The 16,360-nt window shown below is 60.5% G+C and overlaps 2 protein-coding genes across 2 annotated transcripts; one reads left to right on the top strand and one right to left on the bottom strand.

The window, feature by feature from the left end:
• Positions 1-2,652: 2,652 nt before the first annotated feature.
• On the bottom strand, positions 2,653-5,287 carry LOC141468816 (uncharacterized). Its single transcript, XM_074154014.1, has 4 exons — positions 4,883-5,287; positions 4,585-4,701; positions 4,184-4,269; positions 2,653-3,932 (listed from the first exon to the last, which is right to left on the bottom strand). The coding sequence occupies exons 1-4, from the start codon at positions 5,280-5,282 to the stop codon at positions 3,858-3,860; spliced, it is 678 nt and encodes a 225-aa protein (XP_074010115.1). The 5' UTR covers positions 5,283-5,287; the 3' UTR covers positions 2,653-3,857.
• A 5,635-nt stretch (positions 5,288-10,922) lies between these two features.
• Positions 10,923-14,390, top strand: LOC141468678 (deoxyribodipyrimidine photo-lyase-like). The gene is made up of 9 exons (XM_074153827.1): positions 10,923-11,187; positions 11,382-11,527; positions 11,660-11,842; positions 12,022-12,180; positions 12,503-12,701; positions 12,791-12,943; positions 13,209-13,330; positions 13,417-13,576; positions 13,774-14,390. Exons 1-9 carry the CDS (start codon positions 10,956-10,958, stop codon positions 13,926-13,928), a joined length of 1,509 nt encoding a protein of 502 aa, XP_074009928.1. The 5' UTR covers positions 10,923-10,955; the 3' UTR covers positions 13,929-14,390.
• Positions 14,391-16,360: the final 1,970 nt, after the last annotated feature.

Raw genomic sequence — 16,360 nt, 5'->3', positions numbered from 1 at the left:
CTGGGCCACTTCACCCCTATGTCTCCCCTTCCCCCCTTCCCCTGGAGCAGCAATTCCCACCTCCCCCGCTTGAAAACTCCTGCCAGCTCCCCCATGAACAGCATTATGCAAACCCCCACCACTTACATGGTTTTGTAGGCAATTAAACACTTCTTAACCAGAAACGCCCGCAGGCGACTCCTGCAAAGTGTGATTAGTGGTGTTAGGCAGTACACAGTGTCCCGCCGGAGCCAGCCTCCATCGGGCAGGCGGCAGTGGCAGGGCACGCCGAGGGACACCCCGACCCACCAGCCGTGCAGCATCAACAGAGGAAATGCCAGAGGAGGCCAAGTCACGGCCGACAAAACCCGGTCCTGTAAACCCACGCATTACCCCCGGCAGAGGGAACAGGGCACAGACGGTAAATCAGGGGAAAGCATCGCTCTCCTGGAACAAACGCCCATCTGACCAAAACACCAGCATGGGGGCAAAGCTGTAGGTGCACTGGGGGCCCGTGCAACCAGCGCTGTGGATCATGGGGTGACTGCCCACCCAGTGACCACCCGAGCGGCCACCACACATGGGTTGATGAAGGATTAGAGGGATGCAAACCCACTATGGGAGAGTCGGTCCTGCCCGTGCTGATGATGCCATATTGCTTTGGAAAGCCACCCTCGTGGGGAATATGTGCTGACGCTGGAGACAGTTGCTCCAGATTGTATTTGAGGTGCAAAACATGGTGCGAACCACAGGTATCATTGCAAACGTGCTGCTTGGCATAGGGGAAAATAGCTGCTGAAGCAAGGTGCTTTCAGCCCACCTCATCCTCAGCCCACTTGCAAGCTCCTACCTGTGATGTGCTGGGACCAGCACCAACCAGAGACCCTGGTGCCTACTCCTTCAGCCCATGCTGTCCTCAAAAAGCCTTGTCTCCCGACTGCTCCTCCAGCAGAGTCATGAGGGTGACCAACCAAGCTTCAGTGTTGGCAGGCCGTCCCGGGAAAGCCTGTAGTAACCATGGGTCATCCCTCATCTCAGGGATGGTGCCCTGTTCCCACTCTGGGAAGGGGCTTTTCATTGATCCTTCTGCTGCCCCTGACACCAAGGTCCCAGCAAGCTGCTGGCTTCTGCAAGTATAACTGTCATCCATGGTTGTCAAGGACCAAAGCATGGGATGGGCACCGGAGACCCTCGGAAGCCTGCAGCCAGGGGGTGGCAATGCCATGAATCTCAGCGCCCGGGGGCTTTGCACCATCCGGCATGGCCCGGCACAGCCCGGCACAGCACCTTATCAGCCTTCCTGGAATTAATGGGCTGGTTGTTCCAGCCCTGCGGAGATCCAGGCATCTCCTACTGGCACCACTCTGGCCTCCTGGCAAGGGCATTTGGAGAGGGCTCAGGAGTGGTGGTGGAGGTAACCGGGTTATCCATCAACCTGCAGGTTCTGGGTGACTTGGCGCATTGCAACACCCTCCTGCCCCACAGTGGGAGCCAGGCTATAGCCACCAGCAGGGGTGAAGGGGAGGGGGACACTGGAATGGACACCTGAGTCACAAGGGGATGGTGACTCAAGACACGCACCCCGTGATGCTGCTGAGCCCTCTGAAGGTGATGGTGTCACTGGGCACAGGGTCTGCTCCTCAGGAGGACGCTGACAGATGGGCGAAGGTTACAGCGAAGAGTCCGAGAAACGATTTACGGGCTGGGAAAACAGCAGGACCCGTATCTGACCTCTCCAGGCCCCTCTGGTCAGGGGTCCACGGCAGGCAAGCAGCCGTGGGGTGAAGGTGGTAGCCAGTGGGTAGGGTCAGGAGCCTGTCAGAGCTCTCTGTCCCCAGTGCCAGAGCAGTGCCCACCATCCCCATGGGAACCATGTCCCCCCTTCTCCCTCCCAGGCTGGGGGGCAGACGGGCTCAGCAGGACCAGAGCATCTCCTCCCCACCACCACCCCCCAACCATGATAACGGTGGAAGGCAGCTGTGCCGGCAGAGGACAGCGAGTACCCCGGTCACCTTTTCATCCCAGCACTTCAGGACCTTTTCCTCCCTTTGTGACGCAGTTTGGCTCTATTACCCTGGCCTTGGCCCACAGCCATGTCCTGGGGTCTGAAGTTATGAATTCAACAGCCGGAGAAATCAGCCCGGTGGGATGTGGTGTGGGAGGACTCTTGGCCCAGCTCCACGGCGTAGGCAGAGCACGAGGACATCTTTCCCAGCGTCCCACCAGGCTTCCGGCGCAGGGACCCCTTCCAGCAGGCTTTGCCCTGCTCCCCAGCTCCCTGCCCGGGTGCTAAGGGACCTCTCTTGGTGCCAACAGCTCCATGAAGCCTCCAAAAGCCAGGCAGCATCTTAGAGAGCAAAGGGGCAACCCTGGGATGCAAAGAGCATCCCAAATGGGAGCATCCTGACGAACTGCCTGGGCTCAGCCTCCAGCCCCAGCCCAGCCTCCCCCAGACTCTGCGAGCTGGCAGGCAGCCAGCTGATCCCAAGGTGCCTTTCCCCATCCTGTCCAGCTGCTGGCACCTTCCCAGCCGGGTGACAACCCGCAGAGCCCCAGGTTTGGCATCCCACAGCCCCATGCACCCCCTTCCAACCCTCCCTGCGCCGGCAGAGGCTGCCAGCGAGGAGCAGAGATCAGCCAAAAATAAGCCCCGACAAGCAACATGGCTATTTTGCTAATTATTTCAGTTTTCAATCTCCCAGCGAGGTGACTTGCTTAGGCTAATAATTGCTTTGGTTGGATTTTATCTGGCTAATTAATCAGTTAATAAATGACTTTGCTGCAGGGGGACAGACGCTGTGGCTGTCTCCTTAGCTTGGGACTGGAAAAAAACAGGGAAGGAGCACAGCCCACGGGATTTCCACGGCCCCATGGTGAGCTCAGCTGCCTCAGCAGCTGTGGGGTGTCATGGGGTGGAGAGCACCAAAGTAGGGACCCCCAGCCTGTCGGAATGCTGAACTGTCCTCAGGAATGTCTGTGGTGGCCGCTGCCAAGAGGGGACAGCCCTGAGACCTTCTCTCCGCTGTGAAGCTTCTGGGACTCAGCCGGTTTTCCTTGCTGGTACCTCTAAGACGGCGAAGCTGAAAACTGGGGAAGTCAACTTGTGAAAAAAATAAGTCATTATCTTTGGCATGAAAAACATGGAATTTCCCTTTACTGCCCATCCGTGTTGACGTGGTTGTGCTTCTCTGTCAACGACTCCCCAAGAAAGACGAGGAGAGCCGGTGTGGCGGGCTCTGGCTTCACTCGCCCTCTGCGCTGCAGGGCTCAGGAGTGTGGCCGGTCCCAGGACGGGACTCCGGGGGTAGAGAGGGATTTTCCTCTCCTGCCTCCTTCCCAGAGGCACCCCCAGGCTCCATCCTGGCCCACTCTGGATGTGAAACAGCCCCGGGAGCACCTCTGAAAGACCTCAGGCACCGCAGCCTCCCCAGATTGCAGATCCTCCGAGGTCACCACCACTGAGCCCCCGAGTGCCCTGGGCACAGTAGTACCGGCGGCTTGAGGTCTCCTTTCTCTCATCCATCGGTCCCCAGGGTGGTTTTCATGGCTGAGTCCCAGCTGTAAAAGCCTAGCCCTGCCGGGTCCCCTCCTCCCAGCAGCACTGGGGGGGGGGTCCCACCGTGGGCGGCAGGTCTGGTGCAGGATGGTGGGAGGGCTCGGGCTCTACAAACAGGCTGCAGGAATGGACAGGGGCACTCTAGCCCACTGGAGGTCCTCTGAGGATGTGCAGTGAAGGACAGGGGGTCCCAGGTTTAAGAGGAGCTGTACAGGTTACCCCAAAGGGCTGCACTACCACGAAGTAAGGAGCTGGGAGCAGAAGGCTTGCCAGTCGACAGGGGTGCCAGCCCTGCAGGTCCCAGCCGGGCAAGGAGCAGTGGTCAGGTCTGCCTCTTCTGTCGCCACTCCACCCCCAGGCCAGCACACGGGAACAACGCCTGCAGGTCCTCACGAAGCTGGGGACAAAGGACAACCATCAAGTCATGACAGAGAGGGTCTCCTACCCCTGCTCCCCACATGGGAAGGGCTTGATCCTGGACCACAGCAGCCAAAGGAGGGTCTCCCCTTCATCTAAAAAGGCTCCAGGTGACATTCAATGTGAGACCCAGCCATTCCCCTCCCACTGCCTGCCTGACCCCCTCCCCGGCTGGCTGGACTGTGGCTTGCAGATGCAAAGTGGGACACACACACCCCCAGCAAACCTCACCTTGGACAACAGCAGCTCCTGCGCTGTGGTGTTCCCCAGCTCCAGGGGCACGGTTAGCTGCAGCGACAGAAAGAGGTAAGATGCACCTGGGGACAAAAAACATGGCTCTGGTTATTGCTCTTGAACCTTGGGCTGCACCAAAGGACCTGGGGGTCTCTCCCCAGGACCTCTGGCACAGACATGGGACATCCTTCAGGTTAATCATGCCATAGACACCCTACACTGTCAGGAGAACGACACTCCACCTGTAGAGCAAACCACACATCCCAGAGAGAATCGATGTCCCCATATTGAGAGCAGACCAAAAGCAGTGGGGCTCCAGGACCCCCTGCACTGGCCCCTGGAAGCCCAAAGGCACCAGTGCTGGGGAGGTGGCGATGCCCATGGGGCGCTGCACTTACTGGTGCTGGATGTGGTGGTGGGGCAGACTGGCAGCGTCGTTGACAGGTCTGTAGGGGTGCTGAAGGTAACGTCTGTAGTCTGGGTTGAGTTGGTGGTGGGGGAAGAGGGCTCCGTGCCTGGCCAAAGCAATGTTATGTTAGCACTGTCTGCAGAGAGGTGCAGGGTGGTCCTGCAGCTGGGGACAGACCAAGCCTAAATGAAGCCACTTACAAGAAGCCACCCAAATACATGCCCAGTGTCACTGCAAGGATTTGTCACCCTGAGCCTGCCCTTTGGACATCTCGTGGCTGCACTCACCCGTGGCTGAACTGGAGGTCTCGGGTACTGTTGAGGTGCCTGGGCTTGGCTCCACAGTCACAGTGGAGGTACCAGAGCTGATCCCAGACGTGGTCTCAGCAGGCTGGCTGGGAGTGCGGGTGTTCCCTGTGCTGGTATCAGAGGTGGTTGTGGTGTCCACTGTGGTTATCAAGGACTCCGCCGAAGCATCTGTCAATGCTGGTGCAGTGGGGGAAGATGCGGTGGGAGGCGAAGGGCTTCCAGTCCCCAGGGATGTCTCCAGCGTGGAGGCTCCTGTTTCAGGACTGGAGGGAGGGATGGTGCCTGTGGTGGTGAAGTCAGTGGTGGGCACCAGTGCTGAGGTCTCCACAGATGTCAGAGAGGTAGAAAAAGCTGGGGACACAGTCTCTGTCACATCCATGGTGGTGGTCCCTGCAAAGAGGTGGGAGAGTGAGGCACACAAGGGCTGGCAGTGAAAGGTTGAGACTATGGCTGTGCCAGGGACGGTGCAACATCAACACCAGCATGAGCTCCCTGAGGGACCCAGAGCTGCACATCAGCCATGGAGCATCAGAAGCAGGGATTCTCCATCCTGCATGGATCAAATGTGGATCACTGAATGGGCATCAGCAAGGCAGGGCACGTAAATCCCCCAGCCTGACAAAGCAGGAACAAGCCATGGCCTTCGCCGGTCTCGGGGCACAAACTCCTGTGGGCGCCAGCACTAAGACCCGTTCCACCACCTTCACCCATCCCTAGAGGAAGTCAGACAAACCCGTCCGACGGGAAGAGCCGTGCAGGAACTGGTGACCGTGAGACAGGCTGGAACCGCAGCAGCAGCAGTTTACACAAACCTCTCTGCTGCAGATAGTCAGGAACTGATAGCGCCGGGTGTAAATAATAGGAACGGGGGAACCAGCCCCACAGAGGGGGGGCCAAAGAGGAACAAATCCCATCTTGCAGCTCAGGGCGAGTTGTTAGAGACGTGCAGCAGCTCATGCAAGCTGTACGGAGGGGGGGGTGTTGAAGGAAGTGGGACATCCTCTCTGCCCGCACGGACCCCACAGCCTGCTGTCCCTGGAAAAGCCCAGGCATTTGTGACCCTCTCCAAAAGGATGGACAAAAGAGCCTGGCTGCCCAGGCATTTATCAGGGGGTGCCTGCGAGATGGAGGCACCTTTGAGACACCAGGCTGGATTCCCCAGTGATCGCAGCACAAACCCCGTGAGTCTGGGCTCTGCTCCCATGGGGATGGAGAACTGAGCCACAAGCCACCTGCTGCTTCCAGCCAAACCCACCATAAACTCCCCAAACTGCCAGCAGCTGCTCCCTCCCTGAGCTGCTGCAGGGAGCAGCCAGTTAAATAATAACGTGGAGAAGGGCAAAGGGCTAATCCCAACCCGTGCCCGGGTGGGTGTCTGCACTGAAGGCCCTCATCCTCACACAAAGGAGGAGCTGTAAATCCACCTCTGCTTCCCGTTTAGCAAACAGCACCCACAGCATTTCGCCCACCCCTCCCCACAGGCGCCTGCTGCAGGCGAAGCACCCCGCCATCCTGGGGAACAATGCTCCTCACTCGCCACCCGCCCCATGGAGAGCATCGCGTCCCACTCAGCCCTTACCCAGTGCGAGGCGAGGCACGGCGAGGCTGGCGAGGCTCAGCAGCAGCAGGGTCGGGGGCAGCCCCCCTCTCTGCCCAGCCATGTCCAGGCAGGCAGGAGCCAATACCCCCCCCGCAGGCACCACTCCAAGCACTCCCAGCACAGGGGTTTCTGTGTCTCCTTTACCGGGCAGAGCAGGAGCATCCAGGTGAGTCCTTTTACTCCCCAGGTGTTGGCAGTGAAGGGGGGATTTCCACCCAACACAGACTCTCCCAGGGACAAGCGTGATGCTGAGCAGACATCAGCTGCACGGCTGGACCCAGAGCAGCCACAAGCAGCCGGCAGGGCAGGCCAGCAGGGCCACCGCTGCAGCAGATCAGGTCCCTGCAGCCAGGGACCGTGCAGTCCTCTGCCTGCTGAAGGGACAGTGTCAATGGAAGAAAGCCCGGGGAAGCAGCCAGGCTGCCTGGGACAGTCCCTGTGCTCTGCCACAGGGGTGATGTCCGGTGCTCCCAGCACCAACACCCTCGGGAGCCAACAGCTCGCTCTGAGCGCGAGGAACTGGCCAAGAGAACAGGCAACACTCAGGAAGGGCGTGCTCCAGGCTGAGGGCTTGTTCTCTGGGCTGTCTGTACCGGCATCACTTCCCCGTGTCACAGCATGTCACGGCTGAAGCTCGCTGCTGGCAGCTGGAGCCACTTCCTTCTTCTCGGGGTCAGGGACAAGACCAGTCGGAGGCGCCTGCAGGCACTGGGCCAGGGTACAGGCACTTCACAAGCAGACAGGCACATTGGAGGACTGCCAGGGCACAGCCACCCTGCTGCTGTACAGGTACACAGGGGCACTGCCACGGCACAGGCGCACCAAGGGCATCACCAGGGTACAAGCACTCTGCTGGGGTGCTCTCACACTGTAGGCATTAGGCTAGGCTACAGGTACTCTGTTAGGATACAGTCGCTCTACTGGGGTACAGGGACACCAGGGGCATGTGCACAACCAGGGACAGGTTACAGTCTCCCTGCCACGTTTAGGCCTTGGAGGGGAGTGTCACCAGGGTACAGGTATAGCCCCAGCAGGAAGACACCTGGCAACACCACCAGGAGACAGCCACACTGCTGGGTCACAGGTGCCTAGTGAGAGGCACTGCCAGGGCACAACTGCCGGGGGGGGGGGTGAATGCCAGGGTACAGTCACACTCCTGGAATACAGTCTCACTGCCAGGGTACATGCACACTACTGGGGACGCAGCCATACAGCTGTGGCCCAGCAGGGGTACAGCCCCTCCGCTGAGGTACAGCCACACTGCTGGGGTACAGGCGCACCGCTGGGGTACAGTCACACTGTTAGGGTACAGCCACACCACCAGGGTACAGCCAGGGTATAGTCACACAGCCAGGGTACATCCACATCACCGGGGCACAGTCACACTGCTGGGGAGCAGCTGGGGTACAGTCACACTACTGGGGTACAGCTACAGTACTGCGGTACAGGCGCACCACTGGGATACAGTCACACCGCCGGGGTACAGTCAAATCACCGGGATACAGCCGGGACACAGGCGCGCAGCAGGCCCTGGCGTGGCCACGCCCACCTCGGGACCACGCCCACTCCGCAAACCACGCCCACTCCGAGTCACCCACTGCAGACACGCCCCTCCCTCAGGCCACGCCCCCCCCGCGCTTTCCCCGCCCCGCGTGGGGCCCGGCCCCGCTGCCCCCGGCCCCGCCCGCAGCGTGGGGTCTTGGGGATCGCCCCGTCCCCGCTGCGTGACGGGGAGGCCGAGCCCGGCCGGGGCGCGGGGAGCAGGGTGGGGACGGGGTGGCTGCCCCGGGGCCTGGGCCCGGCCGTGGAAGCAGCGGGGAGCCTGGCGGGAGCAGGGCTGGAGATCCCACCGGGATTTGTCACCCTACCCCACGGGTGCCCCGTGGCTGCCCTGACCCGCGGAGGCACTGCACTAGGGGTATTAGGTGCCGAGGGGGAGGTACCGGGGCTGGTGCCGGCTGTGGTCCCCGCTGGCTGGCTGGCGGTGGGGGTGCTCCCAGGGGCTCCCGTACTGGTCATGAGGACAGCCGTGGTGTCCGACGGGGTGGTCGATGGCTCGTCCGAAGTGGCTGTCAGAGAAGAGGCGCTGCCAGTCCCCGGGGATGTGCTGCCGAGCAGCGTGGTCACAGTGGGCCCTTGGCTGGTGCCAAGCGTGGTGCCCACCCAGGTCGGGGAGAGAAGAGTGGAGGCGGGGGGAGGCAGTACTCTTGCTTTGATTCCAAACGAGGTGACGGCCAGGGCCGAGCTGGTCCCCACAGACGTGACGATGGTTGTCTCAGCACAGTCGGGTGTCGTGGGGATTGGAGTTGGGGTGACGGTTGTGAGCCCCAGCTCTGTGGGAGTGGGGTCAGGCTGCACCGTGGTGCTGGCAGCCGACCCGGGAGTGCTGTGGGCTGTGCCACCCTTCTGCAGAGTGGGGCTGGCTATGAAGGCATCCATCTGCACCTCTGGGGAGGAGGTTTCAGGTCTGGAGGGAGGGATGGTGGCTGCAGTGGTGGAGTTGGTGGTGGGCACCAGTGCCGAGGTCTTTGTGGGTGTCAGGGAGGTAGGGAGAGCCGGGGACATGCCGACTGCCACATCTGTGATGTTGGTCCCTGCAAAGAGGTGGGAGAGTGAGGCACGCAAGGGCTGGCAGTGAAAGGTTGAGTCGATGGCTGTGCCAGGGACGGTGCAACATCAACACCAGCATGAGCTCCCCGAGCGACACATCAACTGTGGAGCATCGGGAGCGGGGATTCTCCATCCTGCATGGATCAGGCACATGGATGCCCTGAATAGCAACATGATCATCAGCAAGGCAGGGCACGTAAATCCCCCAGCCTGACAAAGCAGGAACAAGCCATGGCCTTCACCAGTCTCGGGGCACAAACTCCTGTGGGCGCCAGCACTAAGACCCGTTCCACCACCTTCACCCATCCCTAGAGGAAGTCAGACAAACCCGTCCGACGGGAAGAGCCGTGCAGGAACTGGTGACCGTGAGACAGGCTGGAACCGCAGCAGCAGCAGTTTACACAAACCTCTCTGCTGCAGATAGTCAGGAACTGATAGCGCCGGGTGTAAATAATAGGAACGGGGGAACCAGCCCCACAGAGGCGGGGGGCAGAGAGGAACAAATCCCATCTTGCAGCTCAGGGCAAGTTGTTAGAGACACACAGCGACCCATGAAAGATCTGCGAGGGATGAAGGAGAAGGGGACCTATGGCTGTAGCTCGAGGCTCTCGGCTGGTACAAGCCTCAGGTTTATTCCCTGTGCTTGACTTAACACTGCTCTTGCTTTGTGTCAAGTGCAAACATCGGGACGGCATTTGCAGTTTTCCAGGCCCACGACATCCTGGTGATGCTGCCGTCCAGGCAGGGCCCTTTGGTGCTGCTAGGCAGGTTGTAGCAAAGGCAATGAGCCCAGCAAGGACCACGATTCAACAAGGGGGTCCAGCTGGGACCAAGGTCTCTTCCCAGATGAAGACACGTGAGAGGCAAAAGAGACAAAAGCCAAGCTTTTTGCTCCTATGTTACAAAGCACAGCCCTGTTCGCTCACTGGGATGCGGCTGAGATGCCCGAGAGCAAACAGCACCCACAGTGTTTCACCTCTGTGGGTGAAGCCACCCCGGGGCCACCCACCCCCCACCCTGTGGAACGATGCTCCCCACTCACCACCCACCCCCGCAGAGAGCATCGCATCCCGCTCAGCCCTTACCCAGCGCGAGGTCCGGCACGGCGAGGCTCAGCAGCAGCAGGGGCAGCAGCAACCCTCCTCTCTGCCCAGCCATGTCCAGAGCCAGCACCCTCCCCAGCTCCCCGCGTGGGGACAGGGCCCTGCACCTGGGGACGCAGGGCAAGGGGATGGTGCCAGCAGGGAACTAAGCTGCCGACTGCCAGCTGAAGGTGGCCGGGCCCGCTTCCTCGTTCCCGGGGGCAGGGAGGGGAGGCACCGGCGGGCACTGCCCCCTCCTCCCGGGGGCCGGTGCTCCGACGATGTCCCCGGCGCGCCCACGGGCGCGCCGGGGACATCGTCGGAGCACCGGCTCCCGTGTGCGAGGGGGCGGTACCAAGTGCTGGCGTCACGCCCCTTCTCAACGACCACGCCCATCACCACGCCCTTTTTGCCACGCCCACAACTTGTATAACACCCGGAGGGCCGCGTGGTTTCCAGGTAGGGACCGGGAGCCCGGACCCCTAGGCTCCGAGAGTGGACCAGGAACGGACCAGGGACAGTGATGGGCAGGTCACGGGCATCCCCGGGCATCGGGAGCGGACCGGGGACCGGGATGGGCAGGGGACCAGCATCCCCCGGGCTCTGGGGGACGGACCGGGATGGGCAGGGGACCAGCATCCCCCGGGCTCTGGGAGGCGGTACCGGTACCGGAGCGGGGAAGGCCACCGGGAGTTCAGTACGGTTCCGTTTCCCCTCTCAGAGGCCGCACGCAACCACGCTGCTCCGGGCAGCCCTAAAGATGCGGCGGGGGCAAGGGAAGAGAAAGGCTGAGGGCACGGAGCTGCCGCGCGTGTCTCGGAGGAGGAAGGAGGAAGAGGAGGCGATGCAGGAGGCCCGGCGGAGGGCGGCCCCGTCCGTGCAAGAGTTCAAGTACAACAAAAAGCGAGTTCGCCTCGTCTCACAGGGCTCAGACCTGAAGGATGATGCTCGGTGCATCCTTTACTGGATGTCCCGGGACCAGCGGGTGCAAGGTGGGAACCAGCTGGTGGAGTGGGCCAGGAAACAGAGCTCCCATGGGTGGCAAAAGCCTTGGCCCCTTCCCACAGTAGGCCTTGGAGCCAGTCTCCCCTCTGCAGGGGACTGGGGGGATTCCTTTTGCAAAACACCGTCTCCCTCACCTCAGCAAAGCATCCCCCTGATACTGCCCCGTGTGCTCTCTCCCCAGATAACTGGGCTTTCCTCTATGCCCAGCGCCTGGCCCTCAAACAGGAGCTGCCTCTGCATGTCTGCTTCTGCCTGGTGCCCAAATTCCTGGATGCCACCATCCGCCACTATGGCTTCATGCTGAAGGGCCTGCGGGAAGTGGCCGAGGTACAGGCGCTGCAGGGATGCCCACGCTGTGTGGGACAGGGTTCCTTGGGAAGGCTGGGGAGGCAGATTCAGCGGAGGGTGGTGGGATAGGGTCTGCAGAGGCATCTGAGAGCCCTTTCTCCCTCACTGCAGGAGTGTGCAGAGCTGAACATCCCCTTCCACTTGCTGCTGGGATACGCCAAGGATGTGCTGCCTGCGTTTGTGGTGGAGCGTGGCGTGGGTGGGCTGGTGACAGACTTCTGCCCCCTTCGCCTTCCCCGGCAGTGGGTGGAGGACGTCAGGGAGCTGTTGCCAGAGGATGTGCCGTTTGCTCAGGTGGGTGCCCATGCTCCGGGAGGGGAAAACTGGCTGGTGAGCCTTGAGAAAAACTTGTCTTCTGTGTCTTATTCCTGCAGAGGTGTGCTGGAGTGACCTGAGCGGGGAGTGTGTGTGTCGTATCATCAGGACCATTTGCTTCTGCTTCTCACATCTTCCTCCATGACTTTGCTTCCCAGGTTGATGCCCACAACATCGTGCCCTGCTGGGTTACCTCCCCCAAGCAGGAGTACAGCGCCAGGACTATCCGGGGCAAGATCCATGCTCAGCTCCCTGAGTTCCTCACCGAGTTCCCCCCTGTCATTCGTCACCCGTATGCCCCGTCCTGTCCAACAGAGGTACCGGCAGGAGACACTCCACACCCACTCGCGGCCAGTCTCAGAAAGTTTCACAGCTACTTCATGGGAGGGGATGGCAGGGAACAATGACCTGCCTGAGGTCATGCACAGGTGGTGTGGAGATGGGGATGCCCTGGGGAAGGGAGGTTCCCACCTCATTTATTCAATTCCCACATCTCTGCTGTGCAGGGCTGGTTAAGAGGAGAAAGCTGGCATGAGCTGGGGACTTGCTGGCAGGGGACACCCGGGGGGCATAACACTCAGGGCAGCCCTGGCTGAAGAGCATCTGCAAATACACTCATGTTACTTGGTTGCCACCCAGCCCATCGCTTGGGAGGCCTGTTATTCCAGCTTGGAGGTGGACCGCACCGTGAAGGAGGTGGAGTGGGCGACCCCCGGCACAGCTGCGGGGCTGGCTGTGCTGCAGTCCTTCATCACGGAGCGGCTGAAATCCTTCGGCTCCCACCGGAATGATCCCAACAAGGCAGCGCTCAGCAACCTGTCCCCGTGGTTCCATTTCGGTGAGCATCCCAGGCTTCCCACTCTGTAGTAGGACCAAGCACAGTGGCTAGGACCAGCAGCCTGACTTGCTCCCTCCCCATGTCCCCAGGCCAGGTTTCCACCCAACGAGCCATCCTGGAGGTGCAGAAGCACCGGGCCAAGTACAAGGAGTCAGTGGATGCATTCGTGGAGGAGGCTGTGGTGCGGCGGGAGCTGGCTGAAAACTTTTGCTACTACAACGAGAACTACGACAGCGTGCAAGGTAGCATCCCAGGTCGGGTGGGCAATGCTGGGGGCCAGGCTGGTACCCAACTGGCAATCCCGTTTCTGCTAGGAGGGGGGCTGCGGGGGGACTAATGTGCCATGATTTGATATCTCCTGGAGGTAGGAGAGGAGCTGGTGGATGCCCTCTTCAAGGCTGGTGCCCCCAGGGCATGGTGCCCTCAGTAGCCCAATTCTTCATCCTTTACTCGGAGCCCCGCAGGAGAGGGTTGCTCAGCATTTCTCCTCATCTCTCTTACTCACAGGTGCCTACGACTGGGCACAAACCACCCTGAAGCTCCACGCCAAAGACAAGAGACCTTTTCTCTACAAGCTGCAGGAGCTGGAGCAGGGGACCACACATGACCCACTCTGGAACGCTGCCCAGGTAGTGCCCTGCGTAACTCCTGCAAAATGCCGAGGGGTGGAGGTGAGCTGGCACATACTGACCCTTGTGGCTCTCTGTCCCCCTAGCTCCAAATGGTCCGGGAGGGCAAGATGCATGGCTTCCTGCGGATGTACTGGGCTAAGAAGATCCTGGAGTGGACCCACTCGCCCGAGGAGGCCCTGCAGTTTGCCATCTACCTCAATGACCGCTACGAGCTGGACGGGAGAGACCCCAACGGATATGTAGGCAAGCTGCAGGATGGGGTGCCATGGGGTGAGGGGTCTTATCTCTGATGGCCAAGGTTGCGGTGGTGGGGAGGGCTCTGCAGACAACCCAGCCCATGCTCCATCCCATCCTGCTTTGCACCCACATCCCACCTGCTCTCCGGATGCCTCCAAGCGAGGGGGAGAGCTGACGCCCCGTCCCCATGTCATGTCCTGCAGGCTGCCTCTGGTCCATCTGCGGCATACACGACCAGGGCTGGGCGGAGAGGGCCATCTTCGGGAAGATCCGCTACATGAACTACGCCGGCTGCAAGCGCAAGTTCGACGTGGCCCAGTTCGAGCGTCGCTACGCCCCCCGCACGCTCTCCCAGTGACGGGCACAGTGTGCCTTCAGCTTGCTCGTGCCCCTCTATGTTGGGGACAGATGTACCTTTGCCAAGGTGCCCTGGCCGGGGATCACCCCAGGTGCTGGGGGCTCACTGTAACAGTGGCAAGTCATGGGGTTTTGCAGGTCTTTCCTCTGCCATCACCCCCTGCTCGAGCTGCTGTGCTGGCGCTGCTGTTGGAGCCCCTCCTGCTGCCATAGGTTTGCTGGAAGCTGCAAGAGTCCCTCCTCAGCGTGAAACCAGAAGCCTTTTCTACAAGCACTATGCTCAGGAGGAAGCCCAACTCACACTTGCTGCTGCTAACCACAGCTTAGGTTTAGGCTGAGCACAGCTTTTCTGGGAAAAAGCCCCCAGAAACTGGTTCCTCACGCTGCGCTGCCCCCAGGGAAGCCCTGTTTCACTCCGTGTGGAGCCAGTATGTGCATCCTTCAACAGTTTGTTTTAAAATTTACGGTTTCTATCTCTTGTGTTTATGGGGTGACGCATGCCGCTGCTGAGGGGAGAGCCAGTCTGCATGGGACAGGGATGGAAACGGAGACAGGGCAGCCAAGGCCATGCCCCTGGTCCCTCTTCCAGCAGTAGGTGGCACAGGAAGGGGACAAGCATTAGAGTCCCTTAGTGGCTTGTATCACTTGTCCAGGGGGCAGTTTGCAGGGGGAGGCCATAAACCAGATAGATTAGTCAAGGGCTGGTGACAATAGCCCCCTCCCAGTGACATCTGGCAATGCATCACCACTTGCCCATGTTGTCCCCCTGCAGTGTCCCCTGCCATCCTGCTCCCTCCCTGCCCCGGGGGCCAATGGGCACTGCAGCACTGACCCCCAAGCGGGGGGGTACACACTGTTACCTCACCTGAAACGATGCCACAACACAACGAGGCTCCTCATTAACTTAGTTTATTAGGGACGGCATTTTCATTGCTACAGTGTGCAACTGTCCCAGGGGGAGGGCTCCTGCTGACATCCAGGGCAGCCCCTCGCTCTCCCTTACAAAGAGCTCACTGCCTTGGCCAGTTCCAGTGTTACTCGTAGCAGTCAGTGCTGGGCAGCAGCATCAGTGCTGGGCACAACCCTGCCCCGGAGACCTCCGCTGGGTTTGCAAGTCCTGCTGCTTCCAGACAAAGTCCATGGCGGAGGGTGGAAACCATAAATAAGCCCAAATCCCTTCCCTCTTCTCTACAGGTACTCAGTGCTTCTAGAAAGGGATGGGGGCAGCCCCTCAGCTGCAGTCCCATGACATTAAAGTGCTTCAAACAAAACAGGGTGGACGGAGGTGTGCTGCTCAGGGGACTGGGGTGCCAGCTCCAGGCAGCAGCGAGAGGACTCGGCTTGGGTTTGGGGTGTTAGGTCTCAGTCTTCTGTCGGCTTCTCACATGGGGGAAGGCAAGACCAAGGTGGACCAGTATCTGGCAGCCCCAGGACTTGCAGAGACTGAGAGGGAGCAGGAGGGCAGCTGCTCCCTTGGGGTAAGCAAGCAGAAGCAAAACAGGAGGAGGCAAAAGCCATGGGGGAGCGAATTGGGAGCTGAACCCCCTTTCCTGGGCTAGACCTGACTTTGTCAGGATGCTGCAGAGCAGGGGAGAGATGCTGCCATGCAGCATCCGGGCCCTCAGCAGTGAGGCTGCGGCCACCCTCCCCAACCAAGCCCCGTGGCCACCTCTCCTGCCCCCTCAAACTTGCCACCCAGGGACAGCCTATAAGGGGTCACATCCCAGCCTCAAGCCAGGGCATGAGCTGCAAGAGCCATTGCCCCTAGATGCCTTCTGCCAGTGTATTGCTCCCCGGTCCCTCAACACCCTTCTCGCACGTACACAGGCCACACCATCCTTCCAAACACCCCCCTGCCACCCCACATCCCACCCATGACAGGTGATGGACACTCGCCCCTGCCATGGGCTAAAGCATCCCCCTGCAATGCAGAGGCACCTCCTCGACCAACCGCTAGCCCCAGAGCACAGAGCTCACCTTGTACCCCCAGGTCCTACCCCATGGAGCCATCGGTCATGGCAGGTAGCTCTGCATCACCGAGGGACTGACCCTTTGCAGCACCCCAGTGCCAAACCCCTCTCCCCCATGCACCCCCCCAACGCAAGCAGGCTGCCTGGTCACCCCGCTGCATTGCAGCCGGAAGGACTCGAGGCTTTGCCTGGCTCAGGGACCCCTCTCCCAAGGAGAGCAGGAGATCTGCTGGGAGCAGGGACACCTGGCAAATGCCAGGTCCATCCAGGGGTGAGGAACCAGCAGCAGGACAGCCCTGGAGGTTTTATACTGGTGAGTCCCAAGCAGATCGCATGTGCCCTAAAGAGGCATTTCAAGCAGCACCTCCTTGGGTGGGGGGAACACAGTTAAAAATACAAACAACCACATTAAAAAAATAAAACCAAATCCAGCAGATTAAAAAACAAAAACCCAACCTAAAAC

This window comes from Numenius arquata, chromosome 9 (assembly GCF_964106895.1).
Source record: "Numenius arquata chromosome 9, bNumArq3.hap1.1, whole genome shotgun sequence".
Taxonomy (NCBI): Eukaryota; Metazoa; Chordata; class Aves; order Charadriiformes; family Scolopacidae; genus Numenius; species Numenius arquata.
The sequence above is the reverse complement of the archived record's forward strand: the minus strand, read 5'-3'. Positions and strand labels throughout refer to the sequence as shown.

Excerpts from the sequence above, each read along its gene's own strand:
- LOC141468816 (XM_074154014.1), bottom strand. The coding sequence starts at position 5,282 with ATGGATGTGACAGAGACTGTGTCCCCAGCTTTTTCTACCTCTCTGACA. Across the intron at positions 4,702-4,882 it reads GACCTCCAGTTCAGCCACGG|GCACGGAGCCCTCTTCCCCC; the intron begins GTGAGTGCAGCC and ends TGCTTTGGCCAG. Across the intron at positions 3,933-4,183 it reads AGGAGCTGCTGTTGTCCAAG|CTTCGTGAGGACCTGCAGGC; the intron begins GTGAGGTTTGCT and ends CTTTGTCCCCAG.
- LOC141468678 (XM_074153827.1), top strand. The coding sequence starts at position 10,956 with ATGCGGCGGGGGCAAGGGAAGAGAAAGGCTGAGGGCACGGAGCTGCCG. Across the intron at positions 11,188-11,381 it reads CCGGGACCAGCGGGTGCAAG|ATAACTGGGCTTTCCTCTAT; the intron begins GTGGGAACCAGC and ends CTCTCTCCCCAG. Across the intron at positions 13,331-13,416 it reads CACTCTGGAACGCTGCCCAG|CTCCAAATGGTCCGGGAGGG; the intron begins GTAGTGCCCTGC and ends CTGTCCCCCTAG.